Here is a 19,773-nt window from a genome sequence, read left to right as displayed (position 1 = left end):
CTCCAGGGTTGGGGGTTTGATTCCCACCGTGGCCCTGTGTGTGCGGAGTTTGCATGTTCTCCCCGTGCTGCGGGGGTTTCCTCCGGGTACTCCAGTTTCTTCCCCCAGTACAAAGACATGCATGGTAGGCTAATTGGCATGTTCAAAGTGTCCGTAGTGTATGAATGGGTGTGTGAACGTGTATGTGACTGTGCCCTGTGATGGATTGACACCCCGTCCAGGGTGTACCCCGCCTTGTGCATGATGCTCCCTGAGATAGGCTCCTGGAGAACTAACTCACCAAACATTTTTATTTTATATATAGATTTTTATTAATAAATATTCTTACCTTTGGGAACACTGTACTAATACTGAGTAGGGCCTCCCTTTGCTCTGAAAACATGGCACGGAATCCACAAGATGTTGGAAACATTTCTTTGAGATTCTGGTCCATGTTGATATGATTTTTCAAGTGCACTTTCATGCTGCAAATATCCTGGCTACCACATCCCAAAGATGTTCTATTGGATTCAGATCCGGTGATTGGGAAGGCCGCTGAAGAACACTGAACTCATTATCATGTTCATGAAACCAGTTTGAAACAACTTTTGCTTTGTGACATGGTGCATTATCGTGCTGGAAGTAGCCATTAGAAAACAGGTATATTATGGCCATGAAGGGATCCACATGGTCAGCAACAACTCAAATAGGCTGTGGCATTCAAATAATGATTGATTGGTATTAATGAGCTCAAAGTTAGCCAAGAAAACTTTCCACACACCATTACACCACCTCCACCAGACTGGGCAGTTGATACAAAGCAAGCTGGGTCCATGGATTCATGCTGTTGATGCCAAATTCTGACCTTACCATCTGTGTGAATCAGCAGAAATGGAGATTCATCAGACCAGACTACGTTTTTCCAGTCTTTAGCTGTCCAGTTTTGGTGAGCCTGAAAAAAGTGGAACCTAATCTATTTGCAGTTTAATAATAAATATTCCATAAAATATATTTGTCACTTTTTATCTCAAATATTACCATTATCCAAGCGACCTTCAGTATCATTTATTTTGTAACCTTCAAATTGCTCTTCACAAAAAACAGCATTTCAGTTCATATCATTTTTCATAAATAGCTTCATAGCCATATATGATTGTATAACCTAAAGCTTTTACGACCGACTAGAAGTCTAAACCAAAAATGTTCTATCCTATGAATCAATCACTGGTTGAATCACAAATGAAATAACCAAATAGCATCAATAAGTTATGACACCAGTAAACTCTTTAAACCCAAACAAAACCTGCCATTTTGGAGAGGCTCTGACCCAGTTGTCTAGCCATCACAATTTGGCCCATGTCAAAGTTCCCCATTTTTCCTGCTTCCAACACATTAACTTTGAGAACTGACTGTTCACTTTCTGCCTAATATATTCCACCCCTTGACAGGTGCCATTTTAATGAGGTTATTCACAGTGGTTAATGTTATGGCTGATTGGTGTATAAAGCCCATGATGATCAGTTATAGTGAAGATTTTTCCAATGGAACTGTCTTTTTGATAATTATAGCCACTCCACAAGCTTTACTAGAGAATGTGGATTGAAATATCTGCACCATAATCTGGCTCACTGAGATGGCCTAATATGTGTCTCCTGTAAAAATACGATGTCCACTGAAAGGGATTTCAGATGAGAGAATAATTTAACATGTTTTACCAGGTGACGCATACTACATATGTTACAGCTTGTGAAAGTGACACCACAGCTGTTTAACTGCAGCGACTGAACCATCTGTGATTAAAAACACAGATTTTGCCCTGCAAGCAGAAGTTTGCACAATGCACCCTGAAAAAAAAACAAAGAAAAACTGATGATGTGCTTGAAAAACAGCAAATTACCCAAGCAGGTAAGAGTATCCCTTCATAAACAAAAGAGAGTCTGAAGCCATAAAGCACACAGAGCTAAAGCAGTACTGACTACTATTACAAAATAGCATTACACCAAACAAGTATGAATCAATATCTGGGCATGAACGGATAACCAGAAATCCAGGATCACATCGCATAAAGCACAACGCATGCATTATGCAATGTAAAAATGAAGGTCAGTAACAGAAAAACTACACCCTTCCCAAAATCATCCGCTGTGATAAAACCCCACTGTATCATTTCAGGAGCTTGATGTCAGTTTCTAACTGTCCAGATAACGTGTCAGCCTCCTGCAGTAAGTTAAACAACTTGGTAGTGTTATGAGTGGCACGGTGAAGAGCAGGGAGAAATCCACAGGTGGCCCCAGCATCCTTCAGTTTCTTTTGTGTATCATCAAAATGTTTTTGCTGCCTTACCTCTCCTGGAATATCAGGGAAGAAATGAATTGCCTTTCCACCAAAGGTTAGGGGAGACTATTAAGCCAGCAGCAGAATCTTTTCCCTCAATTGACAGTAATGGATCCTGGAAATCATTACTCATGGGTGGGCAGAGCCTTCTTGGTGGTTGTTCCCAATGTGTAGAGCGTGTTCAGTGTCTATGGGTTTATGAAAGTTCTTGGTGCCTAGCAAATCAGGGAAAAAAAAAAAAAAACTTAAAAAGGAACTCCACTGGTCAAACTTTTTCCATGTTTTCAGGTAAGCATTTTTGGCTAGCTCAACATCAGCAACCCAACTGCCATAATCACTGATTGTAGTCCGTGTGGCCTGTAGAGTGGACTCCAGTCTGCTGAATCAGTCATTTAGCTTGCAGCTCGTTTCATGTATAGAAGAGAGGATGTCAGAAATACCAGATTAGTCTCTGAAATTAGCAAGATAGCCTTGCTAGCACCCAGCATGTTTTCACCCTGCAATTTTTCTTTTGATTCGTCTGATGATTTTTCAGCCTTTTTTGGTTCAGTCATTTTATGAAAAAAGAGGCAGGGATTCCAAAAACTGCAAATAACGCTGCAAACTGTAATTTAAAAAAACAAAAACAACATCCATCCATCCATCTTCTATATCGCTTATCCTTCTTCAGGGTCATGGGGAAACCTGGAGCCTATCCCAGGAAGCATCGGGCACAAGGCGGGGTACACCCTGGACAGGGTGCCAATCCATCGCAGGGCACACATACACACTCACACATCCATTCTTACACTACGGACACTTTGGATATGCCGATCAGCCTACCATGCATGTCTTTGGACTGGGGGAGGAAACCGGAGTATCCGTAGGAAACCCCCGCAGCACAGGGAGAACATGCAAACTCCGCACACACAGGGCCATGGCGGGAATCGAACCCCCGACCCTGGAGGTGTGAGGTGAACATGCTCAAAAACAACATTTCAAATTTAATTTCAAAGAATGAAGGGGAGCTCACAAAAATACGTCTACTCCATGCGGTGCACTTACAGTCCTCACTACAAATTGGATGATGAGTTGCAATATTTTTGTTCTATAGGGTGGTTATTTGCTTTTCCAGAGATCTGAAAATTTTCTTGTTTTCTTCAATTTGGGCAGCATTGAATTCAACTGACTTTGACTGTTCACAGTGAATGTTTACAGACCATCTCCAGACACTCCACAGAAACTGCCCTTGTGGCCATTACTGAGAAGTTTCATAGATCAGCTGTTACAGAGAAGATTCATAGATCTGCCGCTAGATCGGCCAAACTGCCATCAGTCCTCATCTTCCTCGACCTTTCAGCAGCCTTCAACACAATCAATCACAGGACTCTTGTCCATCCTCATGAGTCTTGGAATTCTGGAAACAGCATGGCAATGGTTTGCTTCTTACCTAGAGGGATGGTCATATCAGGTGACATGGAGGGAATCCACATCTGCTCCATCATGTCCCACAAGACTGGGTGCTGGGACTTCTTCTGTTCTCTCTCTATACCCCCTTAATATCACTTCTATATTGATGACACTCAACTCATCATGTCCTTTCCTCACTCAGACACTTATGTTTCTGCACAGATCTCAGCATGTCTGGCAGACATCTTGTCATGGATAGCAGCTCAACAGCTGAAACTAAATTCCAGCAAAGCGGAGTTTCTCTACACCCTGAGGTGTAAGTTCTTTTTTATCTCCCAGGACAACTCTCAGATCTCACCATCTGTCACACAACCTTGGGGTAATTATAGACAACCACTGTCCTTCTGGCCTCACATTGCAAAACTGACTCGCACATGGTTTCTTCTCTACAACGTTAGGAGGATCCGGACATTTCTATCCACAGAAGCCATTCAGGTGCTGCTTCAATCCCTAGACTACTGGATTCCATAGCCTCATTTGGCAGTCTGTGTGGCAAGTTAGAAAATGCCATCTTAGGAGTCAATACCATTAATACCATCTTACTGACAAAAAAGCCTTTTCAAGTGTCTTTGTTGTAGTGAACGAGTAAAAAAAAACACTTCAGGTGAGAATCTTTTAGGTAGCTCAGCTGCCAAAATATCTATGAAAAATGTCATTGAATCAAGGATAAATCTACTATAATGAGAGGGCCCTGTTATATTCTGAGACTAATATCTACTATCAAAATAAACCCAATGGATTCAAGAGGAAGTCTGCAAATTGCTTTAGAAATTCCTAATAGCACACTGTTGGCCTGGAAATACTAATTAGTGGAAATGATTGAGCAGTAACTTTGGCTGTATCAGTTATATTAATAAATGTACTTCAAATTAGCTAAGTATGTATCCGAATTTTTGGGTAATGCCTAGAATATGATTATACATAGTCGTGACACCTCCTCCGTAGCCAGTTAGATGAGGGATACACATATATATATATATATATATATATATATATATATATATATATATATATATATATATATATATGAGAGAGAGAGAGAGAGAGAGCTAGCCTCATTCAAAGCTAGATGCTCATTTAATCTGACCCAAATCTTAGTAAAGTACGTTAAATTCTTGATAACTTATTTTATTTACAATAAGTGTGTTACATGTAATATTGTGCAGAAACAAATTTCTGAGATTTCTTTCTTTCTTTATTTTTTTAAATAGTCACAATAAGGATTGTACCTGGGTGACACCTCAAGACACCTAGTAGACTATTACCAATGAACTATGCCTGTACTAAGAAACATTTTACATGAAATGAGAGCTGTGCTTGCCCAAGATTACCTGCATGTTCAGTACCCTGGCTCCGGGTATACATAGCTACTGGTGCCACTTAATATCAGAGCAATATCAACAGGCTTCTCAGGTGTCTGCTCATTGAGTCAGGCAAACCTACTGGACACGTTTAAGCGGAGAGAAATAGTGCTTCCGTGGGGATGTCTTAGCTTGAGCCTTGGTTTTGCGACTATGCTGCAGAGTTGCCAACCATTCTCCCTCTGTGAGGACTCTCACTAGTCCTATCTACCTTCTGGATGTGCACGTCTAATGTTATAATGTTCTCCATCAGTATGGCTACTAGTCTACACAAGTAAAAATATTACTAATGACAGAAAAAGAACAGGGTGCCAATTAGCAAACAAGCTGCATGCAGTGTCATTGAGATCTAAACTACACACACCACGGCAAAGCATATACATATCTGCTATCTGGGCTTTTAACCTTATCTAACTCAGCTAAAGTTATCAGCAAATGTTTTTAATATTTTTTTAAGATGTGACAAGATGTGAAAATTGATTAAACATAAAGAGAGTGTCTGCTGTCTGCAGACTTGCATTGGCTCACAACTGAATCACTCCCCTTTTAATGTGGTGAATGCATTAATGTGTCACAGTGGTTAGCAGCTGCTGTTTTCCTATGCCTATATTTAAAGCAAATGAGTTCTTAAATTGAATTAAGACACAACTGAGAAAAAAAACAACTTTATACATATCTCTCTCTCTCTCTCATACACACACACACACACACACACACACACACACACACGACTGAATATAAACACAGCTAAAACAACAATTTCCAATTAACTAATTACATCAGTTAGAAAAAAACCAACCCCAAACCTTAGCACATAGCAAACAAGCTAAAATGTGGAGAAAGACATGCAACATTCAGCGCCAATGCCAGATAAAGATGCCAGGGAGATGGGTACTTTCGTTTACTGTTATACAGACTGACTTATATAAATACTTTATAGTCTCCATAAGAAACATATCATTATAATAGTTCAAGCTAAAACCCTGGTAGAGAGAAGTTAATACAGGAAGAAAACACAGAAGTCAAGGGATTTTTTTAAATTAGTGATCATTACAATAATCTAGTGCTTGGTGAAGAAGTGTGTCTTCAGTACTCATTTGAAGATAGCTAGGGCCGTTCTGAGAGCCTTTGGAAATTCAATACACCACCTGGGTGCCAAGACAGAAGAGAGAAGAAGTGCATATCTTTCTTGATGGTGGGTCCAGTTGAGCTATGTTAGATGCTCAAATGTAACATGGTACAGCGTGGGGTCTGATAAGTGCCTTCAGGTACAGGAGTGCTTGAAAGTTTGTGAAACCTTTAGAATATTCTATATTTCTACACAAATATGACCGAAAACATCATCGGATTTTCACGCAAATCCTAAAAGTATATAAAGATAACCTAGTTAACAAATGCAAGAAAAATATTATACTTGGACATTTATTTATTGAGGAAAATTATCTGTGAGTGGCAAAAGTATGTGAACCTTTGTTTTCAGTATCTGGTGTAAATATCTTGTGCAGCAGTAACTGCAACTAAACATATCCATCGACGTGAAGGAATTTCAGCCCGTTCCTCAGTACAGAACAGCTTCAACTCTGGGATGTTGGTGGGTTTCTCACATGAACTGCTTGCTTCAGGTTCTACCACAACATTTCTATTGGATTAAGGTCAGGACTTTGACTTGGCCATTCCAAAACATTAACTTTACTCTTCTTTAACCATTTTAACCATAACCACATCTTTGGTAGAATAACTTGTGTTCTTAGGGTCATTGTCTTGCTGCATGGCCTACCTTGACATTCAGTTCATGGACAGATGTCCTGAATTTTCCATTAGAATTTGCTGGTATAATTCAGAATTCATTGTTCCATCAATGATGGCCAGTCGTCCTGGCCCAGATGCAGCAAAAACAGGCCCAAATCATGATACTACCACCACCATGTTTCACAGATAGGACAAGGTTCTTATGCTGGAATGCAGTGTTTTCCTTTCTCCAAACATAACGCTTCTCATTTAAACCCAAAATTATATTTTAGTCTCATATATCAACAAAACAATTTTCCATTACACTTCTGGCTTGTCCACGTGATCTTTAGCAAACTGCAGACGAGCAGCAATGTTCTTTTTGGAGAGCAGTGGTTTTCTTCTTGTAACCCTGTCATGCACACCGTTGTTGTTCAGTGTTCTCCTGATGGTGGACTCATGAACATTAACATTAGCCAATGTGAGAGAGGTCTTTAATTCCTTAGAAGTTACCCTGGCTCCTTTGTGACCTCGTGGTCTATTACACGTCTTGCTCTTGGAGTGATCTTTGTTGGTCGGCCACTCCTTCGGAGGGTAACAACGGTCTTTAATTTCCTCCATTTGTACACAATCTATCTGAGTGTAGATTGGTGGAGTCCAAACTCTTTAGAGATGATTTTGTAACATTTTCCATCCTGATAAGTATCAACAACTCTTTTTCTGAGGTCCTCAGAAATCTCCTTTGTTCGTGCCATGATACACTTCCACAAACATGTGTTGTGACGATCAGACTTTGATACACCTGATTGTCATCCCTTTGGTTGAAAACACCTGACTCTAATTTCACCTTCAATTAACTGCTAATCCTAGAGGGTCACATACTTTTGTCACTCACAGATATGTAATAATGGATCATTTTCCTCAATAAATAAATGACCAAGTATAATATTTTTGTCTCATTTGTTTAATTGGATTCTCTTTATCTATTTTTAGAACTGTGTGAAAATGAAGATATTTAGGTTATATTTATGCAGATATATAGAAAATACTAAAGGGTTCACAAACTTTCAAGCACCACTGTAGATGCAGGCTGGCATGATTTTAGTTTTTGTTGTCTTTTGAATCTGATGCAGGGAGCTACAAGATAACAGTGAAGATAACAGTGAAGTTGAGAATGGAGAAGTAGGCTGATGTGGGAGAACTTTAAGAGATTGAAAACAAGTCATGCAGCTGCATTCTGGACCAGTTGCAAAGCATGCAGCGGATGACTTGCCAGGAGCGAGTTGCAGTAGTCCAATCTCAAAATGTCAACAAACACCTGAGTGGCCTCCGTAGGTAGAAATGGCCGGATCCTTATGTTGTAAATGATAGAGCTGCATGAATGATTCAGGTTAGCATTGTGAAGAGGATAGCCAGATGGTGTAATCCCATCACAAGTATTTGATATAGGGATGCATTTCCAGGGAAATGCATCTCCAGCAGCTCAGTCTTGCTGGGATTTAGTTTCAGCATGATGTGATCTCTGTCATGAAATCCATGAAGAAATATGACTGTCTAAGGAACGAAAGGAAGAGTTGGGTGTCATCAGCATAGGTTTAAGAGGATGTGAGGATATTAAACTATGGTAGAGTAATACCTTACTGAGAGAGTGGGTATAATGGTTGAATTGAAGATGACCTAGTACTGAGCCATGTAGGACACCAACGGAGAGTTTGCAGAGCTCTTCTTACCATGTCATCTCATACCGCTGTCCCACCAGGTTGAAGGGCTATGTAGGGCCACTGTTTCTAAGGCTCATGAGGTTGGGCAGGAGAGACTTGTGATGGACAGTGTCGAATACTGCTGAAAGATCACGGAGTACGGATGACAGTAACAGCTACAAGAGCTGCTACAAGAGCTGTGTCTGTGCTGCTTTGAAGCCAGACTGGTTAGGATAATGGAGTGTGCTCTGGGTAAGAAAGAGAAACATATCATTGTATACAACCATTCAAGAATTTAAGAAAGAAAGGAAAGAAGTGATACTGGCTGGTATCTGCTGATGTCTGAGGTATCTAGTCGGGCTTTTACGATAAGTATAACTCTGTCATGAAGGCAGTTGATACCTGACCAGATTTTATGGAGTCGTTTATGATTATGGCTGCTAAAAACTAATTTTAATAGCCTATTATTCCTGTGAATTATTCAACAAACAATCTATTAATCTGCTTAAATCTGGCTTCTAAATGAGAACGGCTGAAATAAATATAATTTTCCATTATTGTTTATTCAATAATATAATCTAATACAAAACTGTGAGCAACAGAAAACTGTTTGGACTGTATTTCAGAGATTGTGAGATCAAATTCCCAATAATGCCACAGCCATCTGTGGCTAGGAGACAAGGGAACAAAACTGGCCATGCTATTTGGGGGGATGGGGGGGGGGTGTCATACTCTCTCTCCTGTCAATCATGTATGCAAATAGAGGCAGTTAGCACTTTCCTCAGAATGTGTTATGGTGCCCTGTTACACTGCATGAGCAGCAGTTTGAAAAGATGCAGTTGGCTGACATTACATGTCTCGGAGAACACATGTATTTGCCTTTAAGGTTGGTGGCTGTCATGTGATGGGGAGTTTTAGCTAGTGGGAATTCAATACTAAATTGGGGAAAAAATGAGGAAAAGGAAATAATTGCAAATATAATCATCATCATCATCATCACCATCATCATCATTGCATTCATCATCATTAAGTTTAATAAGCCAAAATTAAACTTAACTATCAAATTGCTACCCATATTTTAGTACTACATAAAAAATATATAGGCTCAAGCCCCTAGAATCATATGTAATATGAAGCTGTAACATCAACCGTTTAGTATATTTCACTCACTAAGCACAAACCGTCAACTGATTTTGTGTTTTATTGGTCAGTGTTTTAGGTTTGCTTTTTAAATTCCTCCTTTGTTGCCATTCAGTGTTGTGTTTGCGAGAGAGACCATGGCTCTCACCCTTGTGTTTTCTGTTGGTTGTGTTCACATCAACTCAGTGTAAAACATCATTAAGACTGAGCTCTGACGGCTCTGTAAGTTGCAAGTGAAATCCATGGAGGCAGCTATAAAACTGCCTCAACAGTTTTGAGCCTGAAAACAGTTTTGCTCACTGCTGAAGATACAGTGATGCTGCTACTATGGTAATACATTCTACCTAAGAATAGTGGTCTATATACTCTTCCATTTATGTTATTGGTAAATAACTAGAATTTCAAAACACATGTTGGCATTTTTAAAATAACTGACTATCGGACTATCGGTTGTACAAGATGGTCTGGAGCATTGTGCATAGGATGGGATCCAAGTGGCCAGTGTTAGGATTGCTAGTCAAGAGAATTTAGAGAATTTCTTCTGTAGAAAGATGAGAAAAATATAGTGAGGTTAAAAATGTGCTAAGGACATAGAATGGCAAGAGTGATTGTGCAAACTTCTCATCATAGAAGGTGACAAAGTCATCAGCATTGAGGGAGTATGGTAAAGGTTGAAAAGGGAAAAGTTATGGAGCTTGTGTGGATCAGATGTATTTGCTTCTAGCTTTCCGTTTCATGACTATACATGTCCATGAATTTCTTACTTTCAGAGGAAAATGCCATTTGAATGACAGTGACCAATCACTCTTACTCACCACAAAGCTTTAAAGACCTTTTTTTAATGCCCATTTTCTCACAGTTCCATTATTTGCCAATTCCTAAACACTAGCTAGCTTACCCCATCATATACCAGCTATGAACTGAAGAGAGTGAAGACCTGTATGTCACATGCTTCCTCCCACACCTGTGAAGCCAGCCACCACATCTTTTCAAACTCCTGCTCAGGCTACAACACAGTGCATACATGAGCTCATGGATGCCGACGACTGACTAGTGTCACTCTGATTGATGGGGAGAGAGTAATGCCATCGCTCCTACCCAGAGACTCCCAGCCATCAATGGCTCTGGCACTGTCAGGAGTTTCAGAGAACTTACGATCTCCTGGTGACGCTTATCTGTTGTGCCACTTTGCTCTGATTATATATTCTCTGATTATAATCTAGAGACTATACATTTGTCCAAAAAGCTCATTGTGTCAGTGTTCAAAATTTTGCTTTGCTTCAGTGGATGAAGTACTTTATAAGATAAAGTACAGATAATAAGACTGCACCTGTCAAGATTTTAAAACATTTGGCACCCAAGAACACAAAAGGCAGCAGGCATTTCTTGCACCTGCTAACCTAGCTTAGATATCTACTGCAACCCTGATCCCCTGCAGAAGCCTGCTAGAAGAAAACCTTGTCTGTGATTAAACTAAAAAGCAAAAAAATAAAAGACCTACCATATATTTCTCTATTCCTACAATCCTTACTATATGTGTGTGTGTGTGCAATCCTTAATATGTCAAAGTTGTTTTAGAAGAAATTATGTTTCGTCTAAAGTGGCAGAATGAAATGCGTGAGCCCTAAATATCTGTAAAGTTATAGGAATTTTCATATTTACAGCTCCAATTACGAAAACATTGGGACAGTATGGAAAGTGCTAATAAAACAAAGAGGAGTGATTTGTAAATGTGACTTGTATTTAAACAAAAAACATAAAAACAAGATATTTGATGTTTTACCTAATCAACTGCATAGTTTTTGAATATAACAGTTTATTTTGAAATTGATGCTTGCAACATGTTCCAAAAAAGTTGGGACAGGGGCAATTCAGAACTAATAGCGATGGGACAACTTGAAATACGAAGGTGATGTGAAACAGGTGAGGCAATTGTCTAATCATAGTATATAAGGAACCTCCTAAAAAGGCTTAGTCCTTCAAGAGCAAGGATGGGTCGAGGCTCGCCAGTCAACAGATGCGTCAGCGAATAATCCAGAAACATTCCCCAAAGACTTTTTGGGCACTTCACCTTCTACAATGCACAATATAATTAAAATATTCAAGGAATCCGGTCAAATCTCAGGTGCGTAAAGTGCAAGGCCGAAAACCACTTATGCACGATCTCTGATATCAGATGTCACTGTCTGAAAAACTGTCATGAGTCTGTAATGGATATCCTGACATGGACTCGTGAATACTTTGGTAAACCTTTGTCAGTCAACACCATTTGCCGCTGCATCCACAGATGCAAGTTAAGGCTTTACTGTGCAAAGCAGAAGACATACATCAACACTGTCCAGAAGAACCGCCGACTTCTCTGGGCTCGGTCTCATCTGAGATGGACAATAGCACAGTGGAATCGTGTTTTGTGGTCCGACGAGTCGACATGTCAAATAGTTTTTGGACAAAACAGCCGTCATGTTCTCTGGCCCAAAGAGGAAGAGGATCATCCAAGCTATTATCAGTGTCAGGTCCAAAAGCCAGCATCTGTCATGGTATGGGGGTGTGTCAGTGCCCATGGCATGGGTAACTTTCACATCTGTGAGGGCAATATTAATGCAGAAAGATATGTACACATTTTGGAGCAACATACGCTGCCATCCAGAGCAGGACAATGCCAAACCCCATTCTGCCCGGATTACGAGCGCATGGTTGTGTAAGCAGAGTGTGGGTGCCTGCATGGCCTCCCTGCAGTCCTGACCTGTCTCAGATTGAGAATGTGTGGTGCATTATGAAACGCAAAATAAGGCAACGAAGGCCCCGTACAGTTGTGCAGCTGAACAAAAGCATAATGGATGAATGGGGGAAAATTTCACTTGCTAAACTTAACCAACTGGGGTCTTCACTCAGCGCCCAAACACTTAATAAGTGTTATTAAAAGAAAAGGTGATGTTACACAGTGGTAAACAGTCGACTGTCCCAACTTTTTGGAGTGTGTTGCAGTCATCAGATTTGAAATGATATAAAAATATATAATATTTATATATATTTTATATATATATATAAAAAATATATATATATATATATATATATATATATATATATATATATATATATATATATATATAAAATAAATTTAATTGACAAAGTAAAACATCAAATAATGTGTTAATAATGTGTTTTCAATATAGTACAAGGTGAACTGAATTTTCAACTGACTCTTTTGTTTGTTCTTTTTGCATTTCTCATACTGTCTCAACTTTTTCTGAAGTGGGGTTGTATTTTTCAGACGATTTTCTCAAAAGCGACTTAAAATTGAGTCAGCATGCGATCCACATAATTGATTTCACTGCAGTGATCTCCCCAGAAGAATATTTCAACACTACAGTGTGCCTACTATTCCACTATTTAGATAGCCAGCAACTTTGGTAGCAAATTAGACAGGCTAAAATAGAACAGAAAGAACAAAATTAGAAAGGCATACAGTGGCTTGCATTCAACCCCCCTGGAATTTATAGGATTTGTCTGAATAACAAATGATAAATACATTCTTCATCCTCAGAACCTGGGTATCTTGTCAAAATTGAAGAGAGAATGTGCAAAATACAGAGGAATATTACAAGAGAACCTGCTTCAGTCTGCCAAAAAAAAAAAGGCTTGGGAGACACTTCATCTTCCAGGACAATGGTCCCAAAGACAATGGTCCAAAACACAAGACAAAAACAATGCAAGAGTGGCTAAAAATGAAAAGGTCAGTGTGCTACAGTGTCCATATAAAAGTCCAGATCTGAATCTTATAATAAGTATGGGGAGATCAGCTATCCACAACAAGTGTCCACATACTTTTGGATATATATACACTGTAAAAAGAAAAAGAACTTATAATAGCCTGGTTGCATAAGTGTTTACACCCCTTGGCTAATACATTGTTAAATCACCTTTTGCTTGTAATCTAACACTTTTTGGGTCTACCAACCTAGCACATCTTGATTTGGTCATTTTATTCCGTTCTTCTTTGCAAAAATCTATCAAACTGTGAGCCTGTGTACAGCCCTCTTCAAGTCATTCCAATGGTTTTTGATAGGATTTAGATCTAGGCTCTGACTGGGTTATTCCAAACCTTCTGATCTTCTTCTTCTTCTGAAGCAATTATTTTGTTGAGTTGTTTTTGTGCTTTGGCTCATTATCATGCTGGTACAGGTAGGTGAAAATTGTCAGGGTCTTCAGTTGTCTAAGAGAGGCCTTCAGGTTTTGTGCAAAAATACATTCACCGTCCACTACATTAGGAACACCTGTACATTCATGCAATTATCTAATCAGCCACAATCATATGGCAGTAGTGCAGTGCAAAAAAAATAATGCACATACAGGTCCTTTAATGTTCACATTAAACATCAGAATGAAGAAAAAGTGTGATGTCTGTGACTTTGATTGTGGCATGAATATTGATACCAGGAGGGCTGGGATGAGTATTTCATATCCTGCTCATCAATTTCACACACAACAGTCCCTAGAATGAGCGACACCTTTTTGATAAGAGAGCTCAGAGGAAAATTGGTTTGAGCTGCCAGGAAGGATAAAGCAACTCAAATAATCACTTTTTACAAGGCACACACTCATGAAAACTGGACAGCTGAAGACTGAAAAAGGTGCTTTTTCCCTAATCTTCAACTGTCTAGTTTGGGTGAGCTTGTGCCCATGATAGCCTCAGATTCCTGTTCTTGGCTGACATGAGTGGAACCCGATGTGTTCTTCTGCTGTTGTAGCCACCTCAAGGTTCACTGTGTTGTGCCTGCTGAGATGCTTTTCTGCTCACCACAGCTGTAAAGAGTGCTTATTTGAGTTACTATAGACTTCCCGCCAACTCAGACCAATCTAGTCATTCTCCATCCGATCTCTCAGCAACGAGGTGTTTCAGCCTGCTGACCCTCCGTACACATGATGTTCTTTGATTTTGCACCACTCTGTGAAAATCGCAGGAGATCAGCAGTTTCTGAAATACTCAAACCAGCCCATCTTGTACCAACAATCATGCCATGGGTAAAGTGACTAAGATCACATTTTCCCCATTGTGATGATTTGAACAATAACTGAAGCTCTTGACCTGTATCTGCATGATTTTATACACAGTGCTGCTGCCACATAATTGGCTGATTGGATAACTGCATAAATAAGCAGGTGTACAGGTGTTCCTGTTAAAGTGACCGATGAGAGTAGATTGGTATTTGGAGCTATCCATGATTCCCTCTAACTTGACTAGAACCTCAGTCTCAGCTGAAGAGAATCAGCCCCATAGCATGATGTTGCTACCACCACCATCCTTCACCATGGATTTGGTGTTCTTTGGGTTATAAGCTGTTTTATTTTTGTACCAAATGTATCTAGAATTGTACCCCAAAATTCTACCATGGTCTCATCAGACAATAACACCTGGTTGTGGCATAGTTTAGGCAGGTTTGGATGTTTTATTTGCGATAAAGGGCTTCCATCTAACCACCCTACCCCATAGCCCAAACATGTGAAGAATACAAGAGATTGCTGTTATATGCAGGGTTTGACTACTTGCCAGATATTCTCTTGGCGGTCTCCCTGATAAGTGATCATCTTGTCCTATTCTTGATTATGTCACTATGGCACCCTAATTTCTCCATTTGTTCCATGGTACATGTACACCTCTCCTGATCAGTACCTTCGACAATGAGATCCCATACATGCTTTGTAAACAGTTCGCACACCATGGCTTCTGCAGTCCGATGAAACCAAGCTGTCAAGAAAATCCTGATGAAACATCTGATTTTTATTTGGTGTTAATCAGAATCACTTAATTGATAACAGGTGTATGATAACCACTTTTGAACAGGAGATGGAATGCGATTGGTTCATTCTGAGCACAGTCACATGCCCCATTATGCACACTTATGCAACTAAATTACTCCAAGTTTTTTTCTATTTCTGTTTTTCCTAAAACATTTCTATTTGTTTCTGTTGGTTGCTACAGTGGAGGAAATAAGTATTGAGCGCGTCAACATTTTTTTCAGTAAATATATTTCCAATGAGGCTATTCACATGAAATGTTCACCAGACATCAGTATTAATTCAAGAAATCTGGAAATATAAAGAATTCACAACATTAAAGTCCGTAAATAAAGTTATGTGTAATAAAGTGGAATGACACAGGAATAAAGTACTGAACATGCTAACGAAAATGTCTTTAATACTTAATATGGCAGCACATTCTTCTCATGAATCTTCCGGTAAAGGGCTCCATTCATCATTTCTTCAATTGTATGAAGTCTGCCAGTACCATGTGATGAAAAACAGCCCCACACCATGATGCTTCCACCTCCAAACTTCACTGTTAGTTTAGTGTTTTAGGGTGATGTGTAGTGACATTTCTTCTCCAAACATGGTGTGTTTGGACAGCATTGTGTGTTAGTTCAACATTGAACTATTTGGTCAGCCAAATAGTTCAATGTTGCTTTCGTCTGACCAGACTACACTCTCCCAGTATTTCTTAGACTTGTCCAAATGAGTTGTAGCAAACTTTAAACGACCTTCGACATGCCTTTTCTTTAGTAATGGAGTCTTGCGGTGTGAGCGTGAGCAGTGGAGTGCATTGTCTATTGTTTTCTCTGTGACGATGGCACCTACTGCCTCCAAGTGTTTCTGGAGCTCTTTCCGAGTGGTCCTTGGCTCTTGGGCTACTCTTCTGACTATTCTTCTGACTCCCTGGTCAGAAATCTTGTGAGGAGCTCCTGTGCGTGGCCGGTTGATGACGGAGTGATGCTGCTTCCGCTTGCAGATAATGGCCCAATGGTGCTTACTGAAAGATTCAGAAGTTTTGACGTCTGTATCCGATTCCATCAATATGTTCCGCAACAATAAGGATGTGAAGGTCTTGGGAGAGCTCTTTGCTTTTACCCATCATGAGATGTTTCTTGTGTGACACCTTGATAACAAAAAGCCTTTTTATAGACCATCAATTTACAACCCAGCTGATATTAATTTGCACAGATAAGAGGTACAACTACGGATCTCCGCTGGTTCCTTGTCTTACCTTGCCTTGGAGAACTGCTTTTTCTTAGCGTGTTCAATACTTTTTTCCTGTATCCTTCCACTTTATTACACATAGCTTTATTTATGGACTTTAATGTTGTGAATTCTTTACATTTCCGGATTTCTTGAGTTAATACGGGCTAATGAAATCTAAATATAATTAATAATTGGGTGGCTGTGGCTCAGGTGGTAGAGCGCGTTGTCCACTAATTGTAGGGTTGGCGGTTTGATTCCCGGCCCACATGACTCCACATACTGAAGTGTCCTTGGGCACTGAACCCCAAGTTGCTCCTGATGGCAAGTTAGCACCTTGCATGGCAGCTCTGCTACTATTGATGTGTGTGTGAGTGTGTGTGTGTGTGTGAATGGGTGAATGAGAACCAGTATAAAGTGCTTTGGAACCACTAAGCTTAAAAAAGCCCTATATAAGTGCAGACCATTTACCATAATACTGATGTCTGGTGAAAATTTCATGTGAATAACCTCATTGGAAATATTTTTACTGTAAAAAATGTTGACGCATCCAATACTTATTTCCCCCACTGTATACCACAGTAAAGGTGGGAAAATTATTTATCTTTTTCATTTTTTACATCACAAAAACCTGCAATTTGTTTTTTTTTTACTTTTTATATCCACTGTATTTTGTAGCTTGTTGGTTAAGTTAGACACTTAAACACTTTCTGAAATGGCTGGTATGGTTTGAATTGGGGAGAAGCGTCCAGAATGAAGCGCATTTAAAAAGCAAATGATCTGGTAAGCTCTTTTTTTTTTTTGCCTAATGTAAAGTTGACTTTTAACGACCACACATACCTTATTCTCTCCTCCACACTGTGGCTTGACTGCTGTAGTACCTTTCTCTCTTGTTGGAGAGTGGAGATTTCAATCTGCAGTTGTTCCTTCTCCAAAGCAAACTCAACCTGGAAGACAAGTTTGTTCATCGCAAGATGGATGGGTTTCAGGGATTAAAAAGTAGTATGGTGCTACATGTGTGAATGCAGCTGGCATTCTCTCTCTCTCTCTATCACTTTATCTCAACAGCATTATTTGAAAATGTTGGTGTGTGTGTGTGTGTATGCATACCTGCATTTGCTGTATGGTTAGCTGTGTGTTCTTCAGTTCTTCATTTAGTCTCTCACACTCAGACTTGCACAGAGGCTCCAGCCTAGTCGTTTCCTTCTCTTTCTCTTGCTCTCTTTCTCTTTCCTGCTCATGCTCTCTTTCCTCCTCTCTTCTTCTGACTTTTTCTCTTTCCTTCTCCATTGCCTGGATCACTTCCTCCAGTTTACGTATCTGCAGAAGAAACCATAGATATATTTAGGGCAGACAGTGCACAAGCCAATGTATATACCACATTTCTGTAAAGCTCCTTTGGGACAATGTCCATTGGTAAAAGCACTATACCAACAAAATTGACCCAACTCGGATCCCACTTACTGTGAGCATGTTATATTCATGATTCTTTTACTGTGTTTATTCAGTTCAGTTCAATTGTTTTTGCATGGCATTTTTAACAACATACATTGTCAGAAAGCAGCCTTAAAAGAAATCTGGCTGTAGATCTAGATAATCAATGATGGAACCAGACTCTTCTGGGTGACACCAGATAGTGGGACTATAAATCATTACATTATACAGTCAAATAAAATAAAAAAGAATACAGACTGTTCAGTAGGAGCAAGTTTCACAAGAGGATATTAATATTTTTTCAGCATGCAGCAGAGGAAAGTGTTTGTACACTATAGCAACTCAATGCACTGCTAATAATGTATTCATGTTTAATAAACTATTCATGTCTTACTTTTGTCTGTTTTCTATTCAGGTTCAGTGCAACAACCTGTTCAAGTAGTATCCCCAAATTGATAAGACAGCAGCGATTGTGGCCTGCCCGGGACCCAAGACCAACAAGGAGGTGAGACAGTTTCTGGGGCTGGCTGGTTAACATCATAGGTTTGTGCCTAAGTATTCTGATGTCACCAACCTGCTGGTGTCACCAGAGTGATCTGTCTAAAAAAGGAAGTCCCAGATCCGGTCCAGTGGACAGAGCCGTGCCAGCAGGCTTTTACTCTGCTAAAATCTGCATTCTGTGTCGGACCAATCTTACATTCTCATGACTTCTCTCTCCCTTTTGTTTTGCAGTCGGATGCGTTGGACAGAGGGTCAGGGGCCACGTTGTCCTAGGTGGTGTTGGGGGAAGAGTGTCCCATACTGTACATCAGCCGCAAGCTCTCTGTACAAGAGGCTAATACAACACTATTGACAAGGAGTGTCTGGCCATCAATTGGGGTTTAGGAGATTGAAATGGTATATTTGAAGTGCATCGCCTCTATCCAGTCATCCTTTATCCGATTTGCTGTGTGACCTCAAATTGTCCTTGACACTTTGGGAGTAGTTTAGAGCTCAACGTGAGTAGTAAAACAAGTACTTTATCTCCTGGTGCAAATTCCCATAGCTGAGTACCTCTGTCATACAGTTGGGGCTGTCCTTTTTGGGCCTGACACAAATTCTCCGGTATTAGGTGGCCTAAGGTGTGGAGTGTTGCTCTCAGGTCCAAAATGTACTGAATATTGTTTTTGCTATTAGAAGGTCCCTCCTCCAAATTTTTCCTAATGACATCTAAAACGCCACAAGACTTGAGCTTGTACAATACTTCGAATGGGGAAAATCCTGTGAAGGCTTGTGGGACCCATCACACTGCAAACAACAGCAGTTCATGCCACGTATCCCAATATTGTGTGCGTTGTGAACAAACTTACGAATCATATTTTTAAGCATTTGATTAAAGCATTCCACCAGCTCATCCGTCTGTGGATGGTAAACACGGGTGCGAATTGATTTAATCCCTAATAATTAGTAAAGTTCACAAAGTGTTCATGACATGGACGTAGTGCCCTGATCAGTGATGATCTCTTTTGGGATCCCGACTCAAGAGCTAACAAGAAGAGTGCCTCGGCAACCCTGTATGCTGAGATATTGTACAGATGCATGGCTTCTGGATGTCACGTTGCATAATCCACCAGGAGACAAAGTGATATCCTCATGTG

At 39.9% G+C, this 19,773-nt stretch overlaps 1 protein-coding gene across 3 annotated transcripts in view; it reads right to left on the bottom strand.

Moving 5' to 3' along the window:
• Nucleotides 1–19,773, bottom strand: part of fam184b (family with sequence similarity 184 member B) — a 72,742-nt gene that overhangs the window by 14,341 nt on the left and 38,628 nt on the right. For 2 of the 3 annotated variants that reach the window (XM_053619076.1, XM_053619077.1), the window contains exons 8-10: nucleotides 17,813–18,022; nucleotides 17,543–17,649; nucleotides 15,363–15,437 (exon numbers count right to left, since the gene is read on the bottom strand). In XM_053619076.1, the coding sequence (XP_053475051.1) occupies nucleotides 15,363–15,437; nucleotides 17,543–17,649; nucleotides 17,813–18,022 (392 nt within the window). The remainder of the gene's footprint in view (nucleotides 1–15,362; nucleotides 15,438–17,542; nucleotides 17,650–17,812; nucleotides 18,023–19,773) is intronic. The other variant, XM_053619078.1, reaches the window with a different exon arrangement.

The sequence above is a fragment of the Ictalurus furcatus genome, chromosome 29 (assembly GCF_023375685.1).
Source record: "Ictalurus furcatus strain D&B chromosome 29, Billie_1.0, whole genome shotgun sequence".
Lineage (NCBI taxonomy): Eukaryota > Metazoa > Chordata > Actinopteri > Siluriformes > Ictaluridae > Ictalurus > Ictalurus furcatus.
Note: the sequence above shows the minus strand (reverse complement) of the source record. Positions and strands in the feature narration are given on the sequence as shown.